This window comes from Cydia amplana, chromosome 5 (genome assembly GCF_948474715.1).
Source record: "Cydia amplana chromosome 5, ilCydAmpl1.1, whole genome shotgun sequence".
Taxonomy (NCBI): Eukaryota; Metazoa; Arthropoda; class Insecta; order Lepidoptera; family Tortricidae; genus Cydia; species Cydia amplana.
Window position 1 is genome coordinate 19,142,390 of NC_086073.1, and position 20,601 is coordinate 19,162,990.

The 20,601-nt window shown below is 38.5% G+C and overlaps 2 protein-coding genes across 2 annotated transcripts in view; one reads left to right on the forward strand and one right to left on the reverse strand.

Annotated features, from left to right (window-relative positions):
• The window catches only part of LOC134648378 (dedicator of cytokinesis protein 7), a 258,518-nt gene that overhangs the window by 149,481 nt on the left and 88,436 nt on the right, over positions 1-20,601 (reverse strand). The window lies entirely within an intron of this gene.
• Positions 1-20,601, forward strand: part of LOC134648382 (nuclear factor of activated T-cells 5) — a 104,650-nt gene that overhangs the window by 57,260 nt on the left and 26,789 nt on the right. Inside the window, exon 2 of the mRNA XM_063502911.1 lies at positions 16,611-16,896. Coding sequence (XP_063358981.1) covers positions 16,611-16,896 — 286 coding nt within the window. The remainder of the gene's footprint in view (positions 1-16,610; positions 16,897-20,601) is intronic.

The following is a 20,601-nucleotide window of genomic DNA, read 5'->3' on the forward strand; positions in this document are numbered from 1 at the left end:
AAGTGCTCATTGTTTGGATGTCTTGAAGAGCTAGACTTCTAGGTCTAAAGACTCTAGTCTAAAAACTTGCATGCCGCTCGCGCGAGTTGCAAACCCCTGTACGGATAATGATGGTCGTTTTTGTCTAAGTGACAGCGTGATAAAACGGTATCCGTCACTTTCAATCGCGCTCTGTTAAAAAGTGACGGACATTTTATCACGTGGATAAAGCCATCCATAATAGGCCTGCTGGACTTTACAACAAAATTACAGGTTTACAAAAAATTGCACAAAATAATACACTGCTCACTGCAGGGCTGCAGGGCCTGCAGGGTCACCGCGAAAAACAAAAAATCATCTCCTTAACATGATGTTCTTTGGGTCGTTAGTAAAAAGCACAGTTAATATGTAGTTAATTATAATTGAATCGCTTTGCAAATTAAGTTGGCCGGTTATAGTTGTTTTGTTTATTATACATAAAATGTAATATACAGGGTGGATTTTCTTTTTGGGTCAGTGAGGGCAGCTACCAGACCCCGTGCTGCTACGAGAAAACGGTCTTAGAAGACCTTCCCTCGATTTCAAATTAATGAAGATTGGCTTTTACAGATTTTGAAAAAAACATACAGGGTGGGAGAAAAACGTCATTTTTGACAAACTTTTTTTTTGATGCCAATCGATCCCATTCCTATTCAGGATCAAAAGCTTGTATGGAACTAAAAAAAATTTTCCGGCTAGAAAAGCCACAAATCGAGGAAAACTTTTCCCATACAATTTGTATGAAAATGAAAACTTTTATTTTTCACATGCTATTTTTGTATGCCAATCGATTCCATTCCTATCCAGTATCAATAGTTTCCTAGGGGTCAACTTTCGATAATGTACTAAAAAGCCACAAATTAATAAAAACTTTTGCATACATTTACTATGGAGAAAACGTGAAATTTAATTCGAATTTTTCTATCTGCCCAATCAGTCCTGTTACATTTAAGGATCATAATACTGTATGAAGACTTTGCTGTAAGACTGATGGGCGAGATAGAAAATTGTGAATAAAATTTCACGTTTTCTCCATAGTAAATGTATGCAAAAGTTTTTATTAATTTGTGGCTTTTTAGTACATTATCGAAAGTTGACCCCTAGGAAACTATTGATACTGGATAGGAATGGAATCGATTGGCATACAAAAATAGCATGTGAAAAATAAAAGTTTTCATTTTCATACAAATTGTATGGGAAAAGTTTTCCTCGATTTGTGGCTTTTCTAGCCGGAAATTTTTTTTTGGTTCCATACAAGCTTTTGATCCTGAATAGGAAAGGGATCGATTGGCATCAAAAAAAAAGTTTGTCAAAAATGACGTTTTTCTCCCACCCTGTATGTTTTTTTCAAAATCTGTAAAAGCCAATCTTCATTAATTTGAAATCGAGGGAAGGTCTTCTAAGACCGTTTTCTCGTAGCAGCACGGGATTTGGTAGCTGCCCTCACTGACCCAAAAAGAAAATCCACCCTGTATATGTGAGCTTCCGGCTCACATATACAGGGTGGATTTTCTTCACATTTTCACATAATTACCTTGAACACGTGTATATTAATTGTTAAGTTTTTTTGTTAGTTATATCTTGGTTACGGCACTACGGTAAATATATACCTATTAAATGCAAACCGTATTTTAAAAAGTTTTGTTAAGATATTGTTGGCATATTCGAGCTACTGCACATGTCAATGATCGATTTAACAAATGTGTGCAAATTTTGCACACATACTTTATAATATGCTTACCGGTTAATTCACTAATTAATATATTGAATAGTAAAAATAAAATTCGCGGTGTACGGGTAGTTGACTTAATAAAATATTTATTATACTTGGTCAACCAGATCTTGACAGTAGAAAAAAGCGGCAAATTTGAAAAATGTAGGCGCGAAGGGATATCGTCCCATAGAAAATTTGAATTTCGCGCCTTTTTTTACTGACAAGATTTGGTTGACCAGCTATATATTATATGCTGATGTTACTTTATAGTGAATAAAATTGAACTGAAAGTAGGTACTGACTCTTGCATTGGCATAGAACTTTTTTTACATGGCTCGTAGACATCTTGCTAGCTCCAATAAATAACTAAATATCTGGGAGACCGAGCTTTGCTCGGAAAACATATAAAACTCAAAAATGAGCGTTTTCCCACAGATAAGACCTAGCTAGATTGATTTTTCACCCCTCAAAACCCCCATATAGCAAATATCATCGAATTCGAAATCGTTAGAGCCGTTTCCGAGATCCCCGAAATATATATATATATATATATATATATATAAATAAATAAATATTTTAATAAATATACAACAATTACTCGTTTAAAGGTATTAGATAGATAGATAGATACTCGTAGATAGATTATTAGATAGGTACGACCAAAATGTACTGCGAGTGACATCAAAATAAGATCAATTGTAAAGTTGTAACTTGTAACGCCGCACTGCAGCGAGCGGAAAGTGTCAGTGGCCACAAGATGGCCGCTATCGCATTTAATACAATTTTAATGTGTCTTCTATCTGTGAGGCCCAAATCACTTCGTAATCGTTGTGGGTCAACGACGCACCTGCTGTTTGAGCATGTTGTATTGTCACAACAGGAACTTGATCATATTACTATGTTAAACATCTAGTTTACTGACAATGGCGGAAGTTGAAAATTGCGTGGGTGCTTTGCTTGCGACTGCGACTGTGTGAAAAGTTAGGAAAACCATCGTGCAAATAGCCCTGACAAAATCGTTTTCGAGAACTGATTTAGTATTAATACAATATTGCCTGATTTAGAAGAGCTGCTGGATCCTATTCAATCTAAAGGATATAATTTCAGAAACCTAGGCACCTATCCAATCCTTAAGAGACCTTCTAAGCCTAACTAACTTTGACCCGACTCTGACAGAGTGTGCAGTGCCACCAAATCTAAAGTAAACATCAAATTTTCATAGTGATTTAAGGTTTATGGTGACAGTTCCATATATACTATCATTGTACTCATAGTTCAGACTTCAGACCGTAGTAAAGTAATTAAGAAATGTAAGAAATATGTGATGGTAAACGACATGCGTCTCGGAGCGTCATCTAACCACGCGGCGAACTCGTGGCTATCGATTTGATTACACAAGAGTCGTTAGTCTATCGCCGAGTAGCCGGATATTAGACTACCTACTATATGCTTTATATCTAGTGTTATTACAGCCGTTGACTATTAGTGTCGTTCTCTGCCAACACACGTTATTTCAAATGCAGGAATTGAGAAATTAATTCTTCAAGCTCGTTGTAATCCACGACTAGGTTTTACAACCCGGATCCGGAATGTATGAAATAATCCGGATCTGGATCCGGATCCGCGGATCTTCCCATACATTTCGGATCCGTCGTGCAAACCCTATCCACGACGAAAGTCACACCGCGACTATTGACTCTACCCCACCGACTGGGTTTTTGGGTATCAAACTTGTAGTATGAGTTACTCTATGATTTACTATATTTTGCCTTCTACTTGTTTAATATTAATACAATGTCTCTGCCCAAGCACAAATAAGATCAACAATACCACATCAGTTTGAACACTTGGAATACTATATTTAAAACTTTCGCGTTTTGAACACATATATTAAGTATTAACTCACATTTATAGATTTGGAATACTGGCCATGGGGTTGGTCGATCGAAGTATTTAGCAGATGGCGCCAGCATAGCTTGCCCCCTGTCAATCCCTAGAATTGTGTCAAATTTTTGTATTTTTACACGACTGCCCAAAAAAAAGAGTGAGTGTCTGTGCCCTCTTGATATGCTATGATGGCGCCATTTAAACAAACTTTTGATAGTTGCCAAACCCATTGAATGGGTTTCTCAGTGTATCATAAGGTTTTTTTTTTATAAAAAAAAATCATTTATTTTGGATCACTAAAAAATCCATAATTATTCGGTCGTTCCCTCATGACCGAGGATCGTGGTCATCACCGGATCATATTACACTTTGCATGTATGGTGCAGTCGCCATCAGATATATCGGAGCGGCAGAGGTGCTCAATAAATCTAAACACGCACTTTGGCGCCTTGACAATAGAGGCGTCTTCAGATACTTGTGAGCACCTTGACCGCTCAGATATCTGATGGCGACTGTACGTCTTCATCGACTTCTGTCCGTAGCATTCCGTAGAACAGAGTTAAATTTTGAGCAAGACGAGTTATTTAATTGATCTATCCTTCTGGTAGGAGATGTGTATCTACGGTCGCCTTCATAGTGTTCGCACTCTCAACGTTTTTAGGTTCTCAGTTCCCTTTCGCATTATGTGGTAGCTTTTCCCCAAGTTCTTCACATTTATTCTTATTGATGAGGTGTGTGATAAAATATACATCCCTTAATATAGATACTTTTACTAATTAAGCATTTTGTATTATTTTACTTACTAGCAGTAGAAAACTATACATTGTCATAACAAAAAGATGGAACCCTTAAATTTAAAGTTAGAGCCAATATAAACCTCAATCGTGAGTGATAAGCAATAGAGCAAAGGTAAACAGCCCAAACCTACTAGTTACGTAAACATAGAACTGTGTCACGGAGAACGCAGCGATAACGCAGAACGAACGATACGGGCGGATTAATACTTATCGGCCTACAGCTTGCACTTCGTCAAGCTCGAGACTGACAGAAAGGTCACATTTATGTCTTGGGAGCTAGTTAATGGGTCCTCTACTTAACACGATGGGCCATCATACTATCCCATTAAGATGGGCCAGCGTGTAGAGAGGGTAGTGGTGTCGGATGGCTTATGGCGCGGCGGGATCGCCACGGTGTCGGTTTTTCGTCCGCACATCAAAGGCAGTGGGCCAGCGATGGTGCGTACGCATCTACACGTGGCCCATTCCATAGTGCATGCTCTCAACCATCGCATAGCAATCTTGCTGGTCCAGCGCTGGGCCATCGTGTAGAAAAGCCATAAGATATGTTTGCAGTAACTCCCAACTTCCATAGCCCAGAGGTAATTGCCGGGATTCCTTTCCACAATCCTTCGCGAATCATAACGTTTACCATCTTCACTGCAGCCGTAGCTTGACCCACTGGTCAAATTTAGCTTCCAAGATTTGACCCACGCTAACTAACAAGTATACAGTACTTATTCTTGGGAAATTAACATTTAGATTAAAATTTATATATGTTAAAGTTGTTTGTTTGTCTCAACGAATGACGAATCTAGTTTCTTGTATCTAAACAAACTGAGAACCTCCTTTTTAGGGTTCCGTAGCCAAATGGCAAAAAACGGAACCCTTATCGATTCGTCATGTCTGTCTGTCTGTCTGTCCGTCCGTATGTCACAGCCACTTTTTTCCGAAACTATAAGAACTATACTGTTGAAACTTGGTACTTAGATGTATTCTGTGAACCGCATTAAGATTTTCACACAAAAATAGAAAAAAAAAACAATACATTTTGGGGGTTTCCCATGGCATGGCCCATACTTAGAACTGAAATTCAAAATTTTTTTTTTTTTCATTAAACCCATACGTGTGGGGTATCTATATTGAGGTTTCTAATATCATTTTTGTCTAAACTGAATAGTTTACGCGAGAGACACTTCCAAAGTGGTAAAATGTGTGCCCCCCCCCTATAACTTCTAAAATAAGAGAATGATAAAATTAAACATATGATGTCCATTACCATGCAAACTTCCACCGAAAATTGGTTTGAACGAGATCTAGTAAGTAGTTTTTCTTTTTATACGTCATAAATCCCCTAAATACGGAACCCTTCATGGGCGAGTCCGACTCGCACTTGGACGCTTTTTTTTTTGAAGGCGGTTAAAAAGAATGGCAATTTGTAAACATGCCTTTGAGAGATTAACACAGATTAGAACCTTTGTGTACTCGGTTTTCCTTAAATTTTTAAAATGTGCTCTATATTTTAATTGAACACAGTTGTGTGGTATTCTTTTTTTAGGGAATTGTAAGCTCTTCATGGGGCACTTTGAAATTTTTTGATGTTAATCTATCAGGCCCTGTCCAAATGCTTCATTCACAACCTAACTTATGAAAGCCATCATGGGACACCGATCGCCTTGACGAACGTCACACTTGACATGTGCTTAATCGTAAAACGGCAGAAGCAGAATTTAACCAATTCAATCGTCCTTTCATATATAATATATCAACTATTCTTCATAATAAACAACCTAACCCGCATGAGACATACAAGACTGCACATTATCGGAAATATTACTTGAACACGATTCGTCTCCGTAGGTACTTATTAAGCTGTTTTTTACTTATGGCACACGCGACACGCGAAAAAATACGATTAAATAAAAGGTGTTCTCGCACCTAGAACTTATTGCTGTGGCCCAACGACCCGAAGTGGATCTTGGCCTCCGACACCAGCGGGCTCAGCACGGATCCATTTTTATCCACTATCACTATGCCCGTCACTTTCGCACTTACCTACTTGTTAGAACGTGACAGGCATGGTGATAAATGATAAAAATGCGACCGTGCTACTAGGGCAGGGCGTTTTCTAAAATAAATTTAGAAAACCCGATTCTCACGGATCCTGGTGTTTTTGGGTTCTTTCAACTCAGAATCACTAGTATATTCAATCCTGATGATAAAAAAATGTCACAAAAATTTGTATGAAAATTGTACATTCCACTACGTCACGTCCATACAAGTGATAATTTTTCTCATAATAAAACGTGACGTAATGGAATGGACAATTTGGGACATCTTTTTTTAATGGAAGGGTGGAGAGTGCTGTCGATTCTGAGTAGAATGAGCCCAAGAATGTCCAGATTTGAAAGAACCAGGTTTTCGATATTTATTTTAGAAAAAGTCCACGAAAGACCTCCATGCTAATCTGTCCAAAGCCGTTTCTGTCCAATCGACGGCGCCGAGTTCGCTAAGGTCTTTTTGCACTTCGTCACGTACCTAATAAGTAGGTAGTTAGTTACATTCACGAAGCGCTAATAAATAAAGATTTATATAATAAATATTACAATTTTGAACTACTTTTTCTTCAGTTTGTTTAAGGCCTACTAGAAGTGAAATACTTACAATAAAATTAAAGTTTTCCTCATGCGCTTTCGAAACATTTGTTATCATATTCGTGGCGCTATTGAGGTCAATATTCACTCGCCGTGTTTTGATGCGACAGGATGTGTGGCTAGTTGCTAGTGTTGCTACTGTCTTCGCATCGGTCACTGACAGACGAAACGAATGAAATGAATGAACTTTCATTGACTTTTTTCCTTCATCAAAATAAGTTTTCCCGAAAAATCGGATAAGGTACCTGTAGGCTATTAATAAACTAAATGCTTTATCCATAATAAATAACTTTCACACCGACAAACGAGTTAATTTAAAAAATACGAGTTACTTTAAAGTTATAGGTGGGAGTTTAAAGTATCTAAGTGTTATTCTAATGTAAAATGAAGTGTTAATGTTTTTGAAGCTTCAGCCCCGTTATATCAGAGTTATCAGGAAGAGGAGTTATCACCAATAAATAAACAAGTGGGTTGTTATGTGCCGCTGTACCCTTATCTCGTATGAATGGATTACAAACAAGTTTTCACAATAATATTGTTCAATGTGTTTACCGAATGGGAAGCATGATTCTTTTATTGACAGAACACGACGCTTAATTGTTTCGAATCATTCGAATCAATTGCTTACATCAAACAGATTAAAGTTTTTTTGCAAAATTATATTCATGTTATTTCCCTGTAACTAATAATTTGACTTTAGGTATATATAAAGTGGGGTCCCGTTGTTTCCCATAAAATTTTAAGTCATAATGTATTGTTTGTCATATTATCATTAGTCATAAAACTGAAGCCGTGAACATTTCAGGATTTTCATTAGGTTATCCTATAGATAGGTTAGGTTTGTTATATGCCATTAATCCTGAAAAGTGACGCGTTTCTGAACCAAATGAATTATGACTAACGAAAATGCGGGCAAACAATACATTATGGCTTAAAACTATTTGGGAAACAATAAAAACTCATATAAGGTACCCATAAGGTACTTGTACCTATTATACGTTTCTTATAATATCTGGGAATTACATGTTCATTCTATACTCATTAGCTATCACATAAATATGTTCAAATGTTTTGATACTTAGATTAGAGGGATTTGCATATTGATGAGGATTAACCAATCTCTCTTAAAGCTGTAACAGACGGGCGTACCTGGTCTGGTCCGCGGCCTGTTCTATCCAGTGGAAGGTGCTCCGCCATACGTCCGTTAAGGAGTCAGCTATAAGTGAGAGCGGGAAAGAGATATATGCTGACCGGTAAGATCGCGGTCCGGTACGCCCAACAGTGTGTTAAAAACCCTCATTTTGTCTCATTCAGTTTTTATTTGGAAAATGCATAGTTCTAATTGGGCGCGCCCGTCTCTTACAGGTTTTGGCTTGTATGCAGGAAATGTATGTATATGCCTGCTCGCAGTTATGACTGTCGATGAATATTGAATATGTAAAGATTTTCCCCTGAATATCGCTTGCCTTACGACTGCAATGCTACTCTTTTAAGTACGAGTTACGAAAACGTAAGATTTCGCAACTCAACCGATAATTACATACATTTAATCGGGACAAGTTTTGAATTTATTCCGCACAGAATGAGAAGCTCTACAAACTAAATTTTATCCAAATGTAAAGAATAAAACTATACTACAAAAAATAAAATCGGCCCTAAAGTTATAGGATAAGCAATAAGGAAGAGTAAGATGTCCGGTTTACCTTTACCAACTAAACGATATAAACGCGGTGGCACCAACTTACCGGTGTGAACTAGTTTCCTAATGTGCCCGAAACGGGGCTCTTTCAAATCACGTGGCCGGCCACGCTGCGCCTGCGACTGCGGTTGCTATAGATCACTGACGCTACTAGATACTTTAGTGTATGTTTGTCTATAATTGTGAGTTTTTTTTATCTTTATTAAACGAGCTTAGTCTAAAAGACGATGCCGCTCAGTAATACACACCAAGAAATGCTCTTACAATAAAATATTTAAAAGCTAAACAGTTCATCTTCGGATGTCCACCATTACCATCCCGTACAGACTAGAGCTCTCGCTTCCCTTGATTGAGGGAAGGAAAATCCTGTTACAATCGTCCAGCTCCTTAGGGCCACTTGCACCGTTCACTAACCCGGGGTTAATAGGTTAAACCTGGAGTTACCATGGTTACTTGCCAGTACAATTTGATACTGAGTTAACAGTTTGACGGGCTAAACCCGGGTTAGTGAACGGTGCAAGTGGCGCTTAATAATTGTGAGATTAGTGGGTAAATACCGGTATCCAGCCGATGAAGTACTGAGAGGACCGACGAGGTTAGTGTTTAGCATCACCAGCGCCGATTATTGGCTTAGCTGGGATAATAAACTTCCATCTAAATGAACGTTTTAAATTGAAAACTAAGTCCAACATGAATGTGGGTGTTAAGCTGTAGTTCGCTGCATTAAAAGTGACGTCGGTTGGCCACGGAATCCATACCTAGCTAGTTTCCGCCTCAGCTAACGCAGGCACTATCTTTGAAATTGCAAGGGATGGGTGCATTTATACGCTGATTCTGCAAAAGGTCGATAAAAACAAAAGCCACTTTGACTCGAGGTATGTTAGAGGTTTTGAAAATTGCTGCGTGCGAGAATACAGACAGTTAAATGCGGATTATATGGAAATGGGACGGTTTAATTGCGGAGCTGAAGTAAATTACGGCGGTACTGTTTCTGTTGAATCTTGATCTCGGCGACTTCACTACCAAGATAGTCCAGGTTGTCTTCTAGCGCTTTCTGCGGTGGAGGGGCTCAACTGACAGTAGATGTAGACGGCTGTGCTGAAATTGAGGATATTTCTTTACGTGTCCGTTCTAGAACTCTATCTGCCACCAGTGCTCTATATCGTTTAGATCATACTAGTATTGGTCGTGGGTCGTGGCGACGACGGATCGAACGGACAAAGGCAGATGATTGGACCACAGGATGCGGAGAGTTGTTTCGGATACATTGCTGCCGGCGAGGGTGTTCATTCGACGCAAGTGAGATGGTTTATCAGTTGTCAACTTGTCACAGCTCCATTTCGGACAAATGTCGTTGGTGACTACCTACGTTCTTTAGACTCCTCGTAGACGGCAGTCAATCGGTTTTTTAAAGTTTCGTACTTGTTGGTTTCAGGTGGCTTTAACAATATGTCGCTTACTTCGTTCAAATCCTTACGTTCTAATTTTGCTATTGCGAGTTCATACATTTTGCCTGATCAGCTGATCACCTTTCTTGAGAGATGCAACGATAAATTTGACCTGTAGGTTCGAAATCGTTTTCGGTTGTTTCGATATCTGAAGACATAGTTTTCGAAGGCTGGGTGTGACACCTTTGGGCCCGTAATTAAAACATGAAGATTCGTTTGAGATCGAGTTTTATTATCAATAATTGTCATGTATGAGTATATGTAGATATTAATGACATGTCGAGCAGACTATTCCAACCGCGCAGACAACCTTGCGCGGTGAGCTGCCCAAAAACTACATAGTCTTGTTCGAAAACAACACACATGTTGAATTGAAGAAATAGGCTTATTCCGAAATAAGGGGTGCGCATCTGCGCAATACTTTCGACCAAGGCTGTATTTAGAGTAGCTCTCTCATCGGTGGATTTGACCTCACCAAATGATAAGCGGCATGCATCATTCATGAGTTATATAACTTGTTGTTAGCATGGAGAATTAGCATAGGTGGATGCACCTGATGTTAGATCATAACATCCATAAGGGAAATCGGTTTTATAAGCAATGGTGCTGAAGTACTATTATGTCAAGTTGACTTATTGCGAAAACATGAGAAATTGTTAAGTGTTCTGTGATTTGGTTGGTTGTAATACTTAGTATTTGCTGTTTGTGTGTATCTTTATAGGTACTGACTTTACTTAATTTTCTTGTCTGGTCTTTGGTGATGTTGGTTTTTATCCTTTCTTACTTATATTGATGGCAGCAGAAATAGGCAGGTTATAGGGAGATTAGGGAGTCACTGTCTAATGCCGATGTCGCGTAACTGTTTTATACTGGCTAGCTATTACATTAAGTACCTACCTATAGTGACATAGCGTTACATAGGTAGCGTTCAGTAAACCGAAGCTTATTTGGCTAGCTTTTTATGAGATCTGAAAGATATACTGTCTCATTGCTATAGGCAAGAGGCAAGGTACCTTAGTTAGAACTTCCCAACAGTTAAAGTACACGATATTAGCGAGTGCATTAAGACTCCCCCTTACTCTAGTTAGTAGATAAAAACCTAGTGTAAGCCACGGAAAGGCAGGGATGTCTGATAGCCGATAGCGGGGTCGCGCGTGCATCGAACCGTGCTTATCAAGCCAATGCGTTCCCAATGCAATTCAAGCACTTACAGCATTGATGCGACATTCAAATATCTGATATGTGTACGAGAGTTCAAAAAATCCTTTAAATGTAGTATATAGTATAATACTAAGATACTAGTTTTTGTAAGAGTTGGACTAACTTGCACTGGGTTTGAAATAGTTCGGCTTGAAGCAACAGGGCAGACGGTAAAATACATGTAGTGCTAGTGTAAAGTATTCCTTATTACGTAGCAATAAGATTGAATACTTGTCTGGTAAACTCTTTGTAGGCAAGTAAACAAGTGAAGTAAGGGAACTTATGGTTGAGTTGCATGTGATTTTAATGTAGGTAGGTACTTACAGAAACAAAGTTACTGAAAATATAGCTTGACTCGGTCTGTAAATTTTTTTACATTGAAGATGCCTATAGGTAATACTTAAATGTATTAATAAAGGTTATTTTAATTGGGAGTCGACATTACAAAACGAGGCGTAGTCAAGTTTTGTAATAAAATAACCGACATAAGATTTTTAGGTCCTGATGTACAGTCGATTCACGGAAGCTGGGACGAATGGAATGAATGAGTGAATGGAAATATCTATGTGTGTATTAGCTGTATACCGACACGTGTGTCACTCACACAATGACAGATATATTTCGTTTCGTTTATTTTATTCTGGCCAGCTTTCGTGAATCGACCTGTACCTGTACTTAACGTTACTTTACTATTTCTAGGATAGGTATAGGTTCGTTATACGTCATTACAGTTTAATAGTCTTAGATGACCATGACTCCCGATAGTCCCGATGCAATAAAAATGGCCAACTCAAGTGTACATCCAGATTACTAAACTATCAGATCTGTCGTCAAGATAACATAATCAATATAAACCGTGTTAGTCACCGTTTATGCGTTCCTAGTCGCGCCATTTTACGACATAACGACGCTCTGACTGTAAACGAGCTCCCGGACTATAAAACTGAGATGGCTATCTGAAATCACGCTACAGCAGTCTGAATTATAATGCGATGACGACCTCGGGGGTGTTAAATTAATAAGTAGCTTGTACTAACAACTACCTAGAGGCAGAGGCATATTCTGATAGTAATTTCTTGATATCAGACGGTTAATGGACCGACTTATTGTACAATATTTACATAATGCTGCCAACAGTGAACCGTTTGATTAAAAGAATAATATGTACTACTTACCTTAATAGACCGTCTCAACTGAATATCTTACCACTGGAAATAAACAAAAACACCCTATATCATGTATGATTATTATTAGCAATGAACAAAATACAAAATTATTTATTTGTCCAACATAGGTATTAATAGGGTGTTACAGTTCAGTCAGTTTCACTATGTGGCGCCTTACCGTAAAATGGGGTGAGTAGGTTTCGCGGGGAGAGGTGGGTTATGAATGGGGAGAGAAGGTTTGAGAGGGGGGTGAGAAGGGATTTTAAGGCTACTGCTACAAAAATAATGTATTCCAATTTAAAATGGAGCTATAGTAATACGCATAATAAAAAAAAATCGATCCAACATTCTTCCAAAATCACCTTTGTATGAAAAGCCCTCTCACCCCAAATACGAGGCACTACGGGGTGAGGTGGGTTTTCCTCTTTATCGTCAAAGTTATGAAATGGAACTACCCAAAATAAGATAAAAACTAAAATACAAATGTCCGGAACACTTATTATATACACCATTCAGTTTGCATATGTAAAAATAAAATGTTATCGAGGTTTGAATGTCAGTTTTGCGCCTACTCACCCCATTTTACGGTACGGCATACAAATTTTGAGAGCATGCATGTCAAAATATTATCATCTAAAAAATCTTTTATTGAGTAGTAACTCTTTCGAATCAGTAGCAGTTTACAGTATAGCAGTAGCGAACCTCTGCTTGTGACTTTTTCGTTACAAAAAAATGACTTTAAATTAATACTTACTATGTGCTTAATTAAGTATGTACCTATTTTATTTAATCGTAGAGGGCAGCTAGGTTGCAAGCCTTTTTTTTTAAATTATTTATTAATTTCCACTTCGCTATAATACCTCGCTAAAGGGTAAAGTTTTAAGGATCTTAATCAGAGATGTTGCGGATGCAGATTTTTTGACATCCGCGGACGCGGATGCGGATGCGGATGCGGATATTTAAAAGCTCACATCCGCGGATGCGGATGCGGATACGGATGTCAAGATTAGGTACATAGAAAACGTCAAATATTACATTTTTAGTATTGTAACGCGAACTTTCCCAAATACATTAATACGCTATGTTTAGCTCATATGATCTCTTACTAGATGGCGCTAGTAGTCCTCGATTTCGACGTAAACATTAGCGATATTTTATCTTTCCCGTAGTTTTAAAAATCCAAAACCTTGCGTAACCTGTGTTAAGTGTTGCCTAGATTTTTTGAGTACACATAACGAATGTGCAAACTAAGATTACTGTAAATTAGTTAGCCTTCAGTTCCTATGTAAACCATAGTTCACTGTGCCTTCAAAAGATGGCGTTACTAATACCCAATGTTTGATCTTAAACCCAGTGTACCTGGAGACTTAAAATTACGACTACACGCATTCCGTAACACTTGTATTTTTACTAAAACGTAGCAAATGTATAGATATAGATTAATGTAATCTTGGCAACTCACACATATATAGTTCACCTATACACACAGAGATGGTGTTAGTAGGCCTATGATATTTCGTTTCTGAAACCTGTAAAAAACAGAACATCATGTAACATGTTCCTAAAAATATAGCGAATGTATCCAAATAGTTTAACATATAAAAACAATGCGCATGTTTGTACAACTTAACTGGTTGCCAAATCACTCACTAGATGTCACTGTACAGTGCGCATAGCCATCCTACATGGCGGTGTTAAGATTTTTCCTAGAATAAGGACCCGATGCACCTAATTTTGTAATTGTTGAGAATTAGTTAGGAGTCGAGACTGCGAACACTCTGCGTACCATTAGGACCTTAGTGGGCCATCTTGACTATTAGTAGTAAAACCTAATTAGAGTATCCCGCGTTTCCTTAGTGCTCGGCAGTTGTACTATTTGGACGCTGTTCGGCCTTAGGAGATACGTTAGTTTAGTCATTATCAGTGTAGTTGTAATTAGCGCCGACTGGAATAGACTCCTGCCATCGTAAAAACGCCTTTGATTTCGCCTTCATCCCGCACGCCCCACCTCTCGGAGAAAACTACTTTTACATCTGGCGCCCAACTCGAGGCCGTGCCGTGACGTCACAAGAGACATGGATGTATATACGACAGATAGTCAGATCCAGTTGTCAGGAGCTATGATGACGGCAGCGACTGTCAAGCGTTACGCCACAAGGAGGATGTGTGCCGCAAGAAGGAAGCAGCAGCACCGTGCAGCAACCCGAGGAACAGTGAAAGCTGAAGCGCTGCCACCAGCCACAGCCACTACCCCTACTGCAACGGAAACAAGAGCACCTTCACTGTCGCAGCCCACCTTCGCGTGCTATGGTTGTGGGATACCTGGTCCCACGCTGCCCACACTCACTGAAGTGGTGCCTCACACGATAACGGCTTATGTACGCTACGTAGGAACTAAGCCCTACCGGAGTAGCAGCAGCCACACAAATTCGGAAACGTACGTGCAGTCTTACCGAAGAGGGGGAGGGTTCCCCAAAAGATTACCCCTGAACCAGCAATCACGAGTGGACGTGGACGTCCGCCCAACGGCCTCAACGCAACGAAGACTTTCCTGTCACCGCGCCGGGTCGTCTGCAGTTCCAGAGGGGGAGACTGTAACGCGAACTTTCCCAAATACATTAATACGCTATGTTTAGCTCATATGATCTCTTACTAGATGGCGCTAGTAGTCCTCGATTTCGACGTAAACATTAGCGATATTTTATCTTTCCCGTAGTTTTAAAAATCCAAAACCTTGCGTAACCTGTGTTAAGTGTTGCCTAGATTTTTTGAGTACACATAACGAATGTGCAAACTAAGATTACTGTAAATTAGTTAGCCTTCAGTTCCTATGTAAACCATAGTTCACTGTGCCTTCAAAAGATGGCGTTACTAATACCCAATGTTTGATCTTAAACCCAGTGTACCTGGAGACTTAAAATTACGACTACACGCATTCCGTAACACTTGTATTTTTACTAAAACGTAGCAAATGTATAGATATAGATTAATGTAATCTTGGCAACTCACACATATATAGTTCACCTATACACACAGAGATGGTGTTAGTAGGCCTATGATATTTCGTTTCTGAAACCTGTAAAAAACAGAACATCATGTAACATGTTCCTAAAAATATAGCGAATGTATCCAAATAGTTTAACATATAAAAACAATGCGCATGTTTGTACAACTTAACTGGTTGCCAAATCACTCACTAGATGTCACTGTACAGTGCGCATAGCCATCCTACATGGCGGTGTTAAGATTTTTCCTAGAATAAGGACCCGATGCACCTAATTTTGTAATTGTTGAGAATTAGTTAGGAGTCGAGACTGCGAACACTCTGCGTACCATTAGGACCTTAGTGGGCCATCTTGACTATTAGTAGTAAAACCTAATTAGAGTATCCCGCGTTTCCTTAGTGCTCGGCAGTTGTACTATTTGGACGCTGTTCGGCCTTAGGAGATACGTTAGTTTAGTCATTATCAGTGTAGTTGTAATTAGCGCCGACTGGAATAGACTCCTGCCATCGTAAAAACGCCTTTGATTTCGCCTTCATCCCGCACGCCCCACCTCTCGGAGAAAACTACTTTTACAGTATTTTTTTATGAAAAAAAAACGAAATGTTTAGTATTTGAGCAAGAATATAGGTGCGTTATATTTAATAAACAGTAACTTGGCCGACTTTTCTGGATCTAGACGATTTTGTTATAGGTAATGAGTGTAATGACGAAATTACCTAGCACTTACGCTGCCGCTAAATTGTTCCTGTACCGACTTGTTCGACATCTGCATCCGCATAAGCTCCGCATCGATTTTATGCGGATGCGGATGCAGATGCGGATGTTGAAAATAATGCGGAAGTTCCGCGGTTGCGGATGCGGATGCGGATGTTCGCAACATCCCTGATCTTAATATAGTAACATGTTGATCTCAATATCTGCATTTTCTAAATTATTGTTTTCAGTAACATCTAACCAACTTATAAATAAGAAACTAACCGATTCAACTATTCTTACTTATAATTTATAAAAGGCCATCGCTCACGCTTCTCGTTTGTCGGCAGGCATGAAAATGACAATGTCACCATTGTCATCGTCACCCACAATGAGCGCCCGCGTGCATAGGAAGGTGATGCGCGCGCCGCACAAGCGGCAGCTCCCGGGCAAGATGGCCCACGCGGGCAAGATGGTGCACCCGGGCAAGGTGCACCCGGGCAAGCTGGCTCACCTGGGCAAGTTCGGGCGGCTGCACTACTCGCACACGCACGCGCGGCCGCCGGAGCCCTGCGAGAACAGCAACGACAGCGGACTCGGCCCGGACCACGATCAGAGACATAACACGGTTAACAGGTAAGCCGAGCTTGAGTATGTGCCATCGGAGAGTTTCGAAAATCGCGAAATTTTTACATCGACAAATTTCTAAAACTTTTGTATGACGAATTGATGATCGAAATATTCCATTGCCATAATCGAATTGAAAGCCTTTTTTCTGCAATTTTGGAAAGCTTTCGCAACTTTTTGGAAACATTCCGCTACTTGCACATCTGCAAGCTTCAGCGATGTCACAGTCCGTCTCAGAAGTCGTTTTATGTTTGACGAATATGATTTCCGTACTGTAAAATTTTGGTATTTTCTTAATCAGAATCGTTAGCTAGGATAAAAAAAATGGAACATATTTTGTACAGTCGATATATTTTTGGAACGTTGGCTTGTAAATATGTTTTTGAACTCTACTGTAGTTATGAAAAATGTCACGCCCAATCAAACAAAAATTTACAACCCGGAAAGCACTATTTAATTAATCGTACAAAGAATAGTTTTTTATTGACTAGTTCGAATTCGAAATCGTTGACGATTCTGAGCAAGGTAACCCCAAAAAATAAAGACTTGTCGTAAAATTTGTGTCAAATCAAAAAATAATGACGAGTAACGTCCTAACATCTAACGATTTCTGAGACTGACAGAATACCGGTGCGTGTCGTAAATAATCTCTTAGGAAATATCAGATACCCATCCCATTCTCACTCCGTCAGAGTTATGGATGTAGTATTGAACGTAACATCAATAAAATAACGAGTTTCCAACTGCAATTTAAGCTAAAAAGATCACAAATTGATAGTCCATAACTGACACGCCCGGTTTTCATATATGTATTGTGAGTATTAGCGCCATCTATTTTGTAGGGCAAGCTTCGTTGCACGGCTTATTCATTTTAACACTTTCATTGCCTCGGGCATAAACCTGCATATTAGTGAACGCATATGTGCGTTGTTGGCAGTGAGCTTTAACTCATGGTTCATATTGCTTGTCTTTATTTGCTAACTGATTTATGTACCTATACGTGTTTAAGCTATCGCTTTACCTACGTTATATGTATTTATGTAGTATCCCTTTTTAGACACTCAAGTGCACAAGAAAATTGCTAGAAAAAGAACTGTAAGGTCTGTACGGATGTTGGGACACCCATACTAAAACCTGAAAGAGAAATGGAGAGAACTAAAACCTGAAAACATAATTTTATGTGTTCACATTTTAATGTTTTTATTTTAGCGGACAAAATTAACGTCAAATTTCTTGCATTTGGCCCTGTTAACCTTAATTTCTTCATAAGCTAACGACGTTCTCATAAGCTTGCAAGTAGACGCAACAATTAACGCATAATATGCTCTTCTTTAGGGAAAAGTATATCTTAATTATATCTATAATAAGATTCCATTTCGTAGAGAAAGATATTCTCCATCTCCACATTAGTTGCGACATTTCATCTTATTTATTATTCAACGTTGCACAAAATTAAATGAAGCCAGAATGTAGTTCGAACGCAGAACTGTATTATAATGTGCCTACTTTCAAAAGATTGATAGTTATAATTTAATACAAACATCTAGATAACATAAATCGGTTTTATCCAAAGACGTAACCTATTTGTTTCTCAGAAATCTCAGAATATGTATTTGTTAAACATTTATTTCACCTTGTTAAAAGTTATGCGAATAATTTACAATAAAAATATACACTAAAAAGTTATTTTAATAGGACACTGCATCAGCCCCAATCTTGTATTGTTGCGTAACCGTATAATAGCCGAAGTTATTTATAGATAAGTGACCTGACATTCGTATAAATTTACACATTTAGGCTCATACGTACTTTTGTTACGCAATCGTATCACTGATACCAATATCAGTACGCTCCTTATCGATGTTGTTGGACCATACACGTACCAACTTCCTTGTTCGATGCTGACCTGATACCTACTAGTGATCTGGATCACACTGGTTTCCTTAGTATTTTAAGGTGCCGTAGGTTCAGAGACCGAAGTTTTTGAGAAACCGTATCGTTGTTTTAGATCACAATACGCTTGCCAAAAAATGTATTAGCAATCTTAATAAAATGCCCTGATATTTTGCCTTTAATTACGCTCGAAAGAAAAAAATCACAGGTCTAAAACTGACTAAAACGCAGTTTAAAATTTTAACTGCGTGTGCTATCAAAATCGTTGCAGACGTCACTTGGTCTAATTGCTATAGCTGGGACCTACACTCAGGAAAAGGAGCATCTACACTCAGGAAAAAAACCCAGATAAATCGGAATGCTCACCTGGTAACTTAGATAATTCACCGAAGCCACCAGTACTCGAAACTAACGTAAGCAATAGCCTACAACAACCGCGTAAAATATGCCTTATTAGTAGTAATAATGTTAACTCTGTGATCAGGGAAGCCAAGGACGTGTTTGGAACAGACAGCGTATGTCATTATCTCATTACGCATGGAGGTGTTTTGCAGCTAATAGATGGTATGGATAATAAAATTCAGAACTTTACTTACAACGATTATTGTGTTGTTTTCATTGGGCATAAGGACTTCTATACTACGCAAAATTACACTGAAATTATAGCTTCACTTAGGCAAAAGCTCCAGAACATAACACATACAAATGTAATACTTTGTACCCCTACCTTTAAATTATGTAAATATTGTAACTTGTTCAACAAAAGAATTGAATTATTTAATAAGTTACTGTATACAGATATATCTACGCACCAATATGCATATTTAATAGACTCGTGCAATAACCTTGAATATTCGTATAGTATGTTCTGGAAAAGAACAGGACACATCAATAACCAAGCTCTCTCAATTATTTTGAAAGACTTAGCATACTATATTTCTCAGCTTACTTACAGTTATACCTACCAATCGCAGTCTATCAATATTGTAACCAATTATAATACCAATACATGTACACTACACTTAAAATCACCAAGTCAAGGTAAAGTAGACCATGATGTTTCCTCTTCTTTTTTAGGAGAGATTTATCCCCTTCTAACGACGCCCTAATAAAAGCTCACACCAAGCTAGGTATTTTTTGTCAAAATATGTGCGGCGTCACGAACAAAAAGGATGAACTAGAATTGTATCTATACAGTCTACCTGATACTAAACACTATGTATGTATTACTGAGCATTTTTTAAACAGTATCTCAGCTCCACTCTTTCAATTAGCAGAATACAAACTTATTGTTTTTAATACTAGGACTAAAAAGAAGGGGGGTGGCACATTAATTCTAGGTCATTTAAACAGGACATATGAAGAACTTTTAATCTGTAAAAAGCTGTATAAAGACGAATGTTTCGAGGTATGTGGTGTGAAAGACTGTAATACAAATGTTAATATTATATGCTGCTACAGAAACCCAATTGATGTGAATTTTGATCTGTTTATTAGTCAACTTGAACGCCTCTTGGAGCACTTTATTGGTAAAAAATGTATCATCTGCGGTGATTTTAATGTTGACTTGTTAAAGAAAGACAAAAAAACGGTAGAGTTTTTATCACTTCTTTCAGCATATGGTTTTAGACCTCTTATTTCTGAGGCTACCTTTATGCGTAATAATTCGCGATCGTGCTTGGACAATTTTTTGACAAATTTATCTGAAGACTGTGTGGCTTCTCTACTGGTTGATCACAATGGTTTGGCTGATGGCCATGCCGGCGTATTAACTACCTTTACCCTAGAGAACAGCAGTAAGTCGAACGACGGTATAGTATG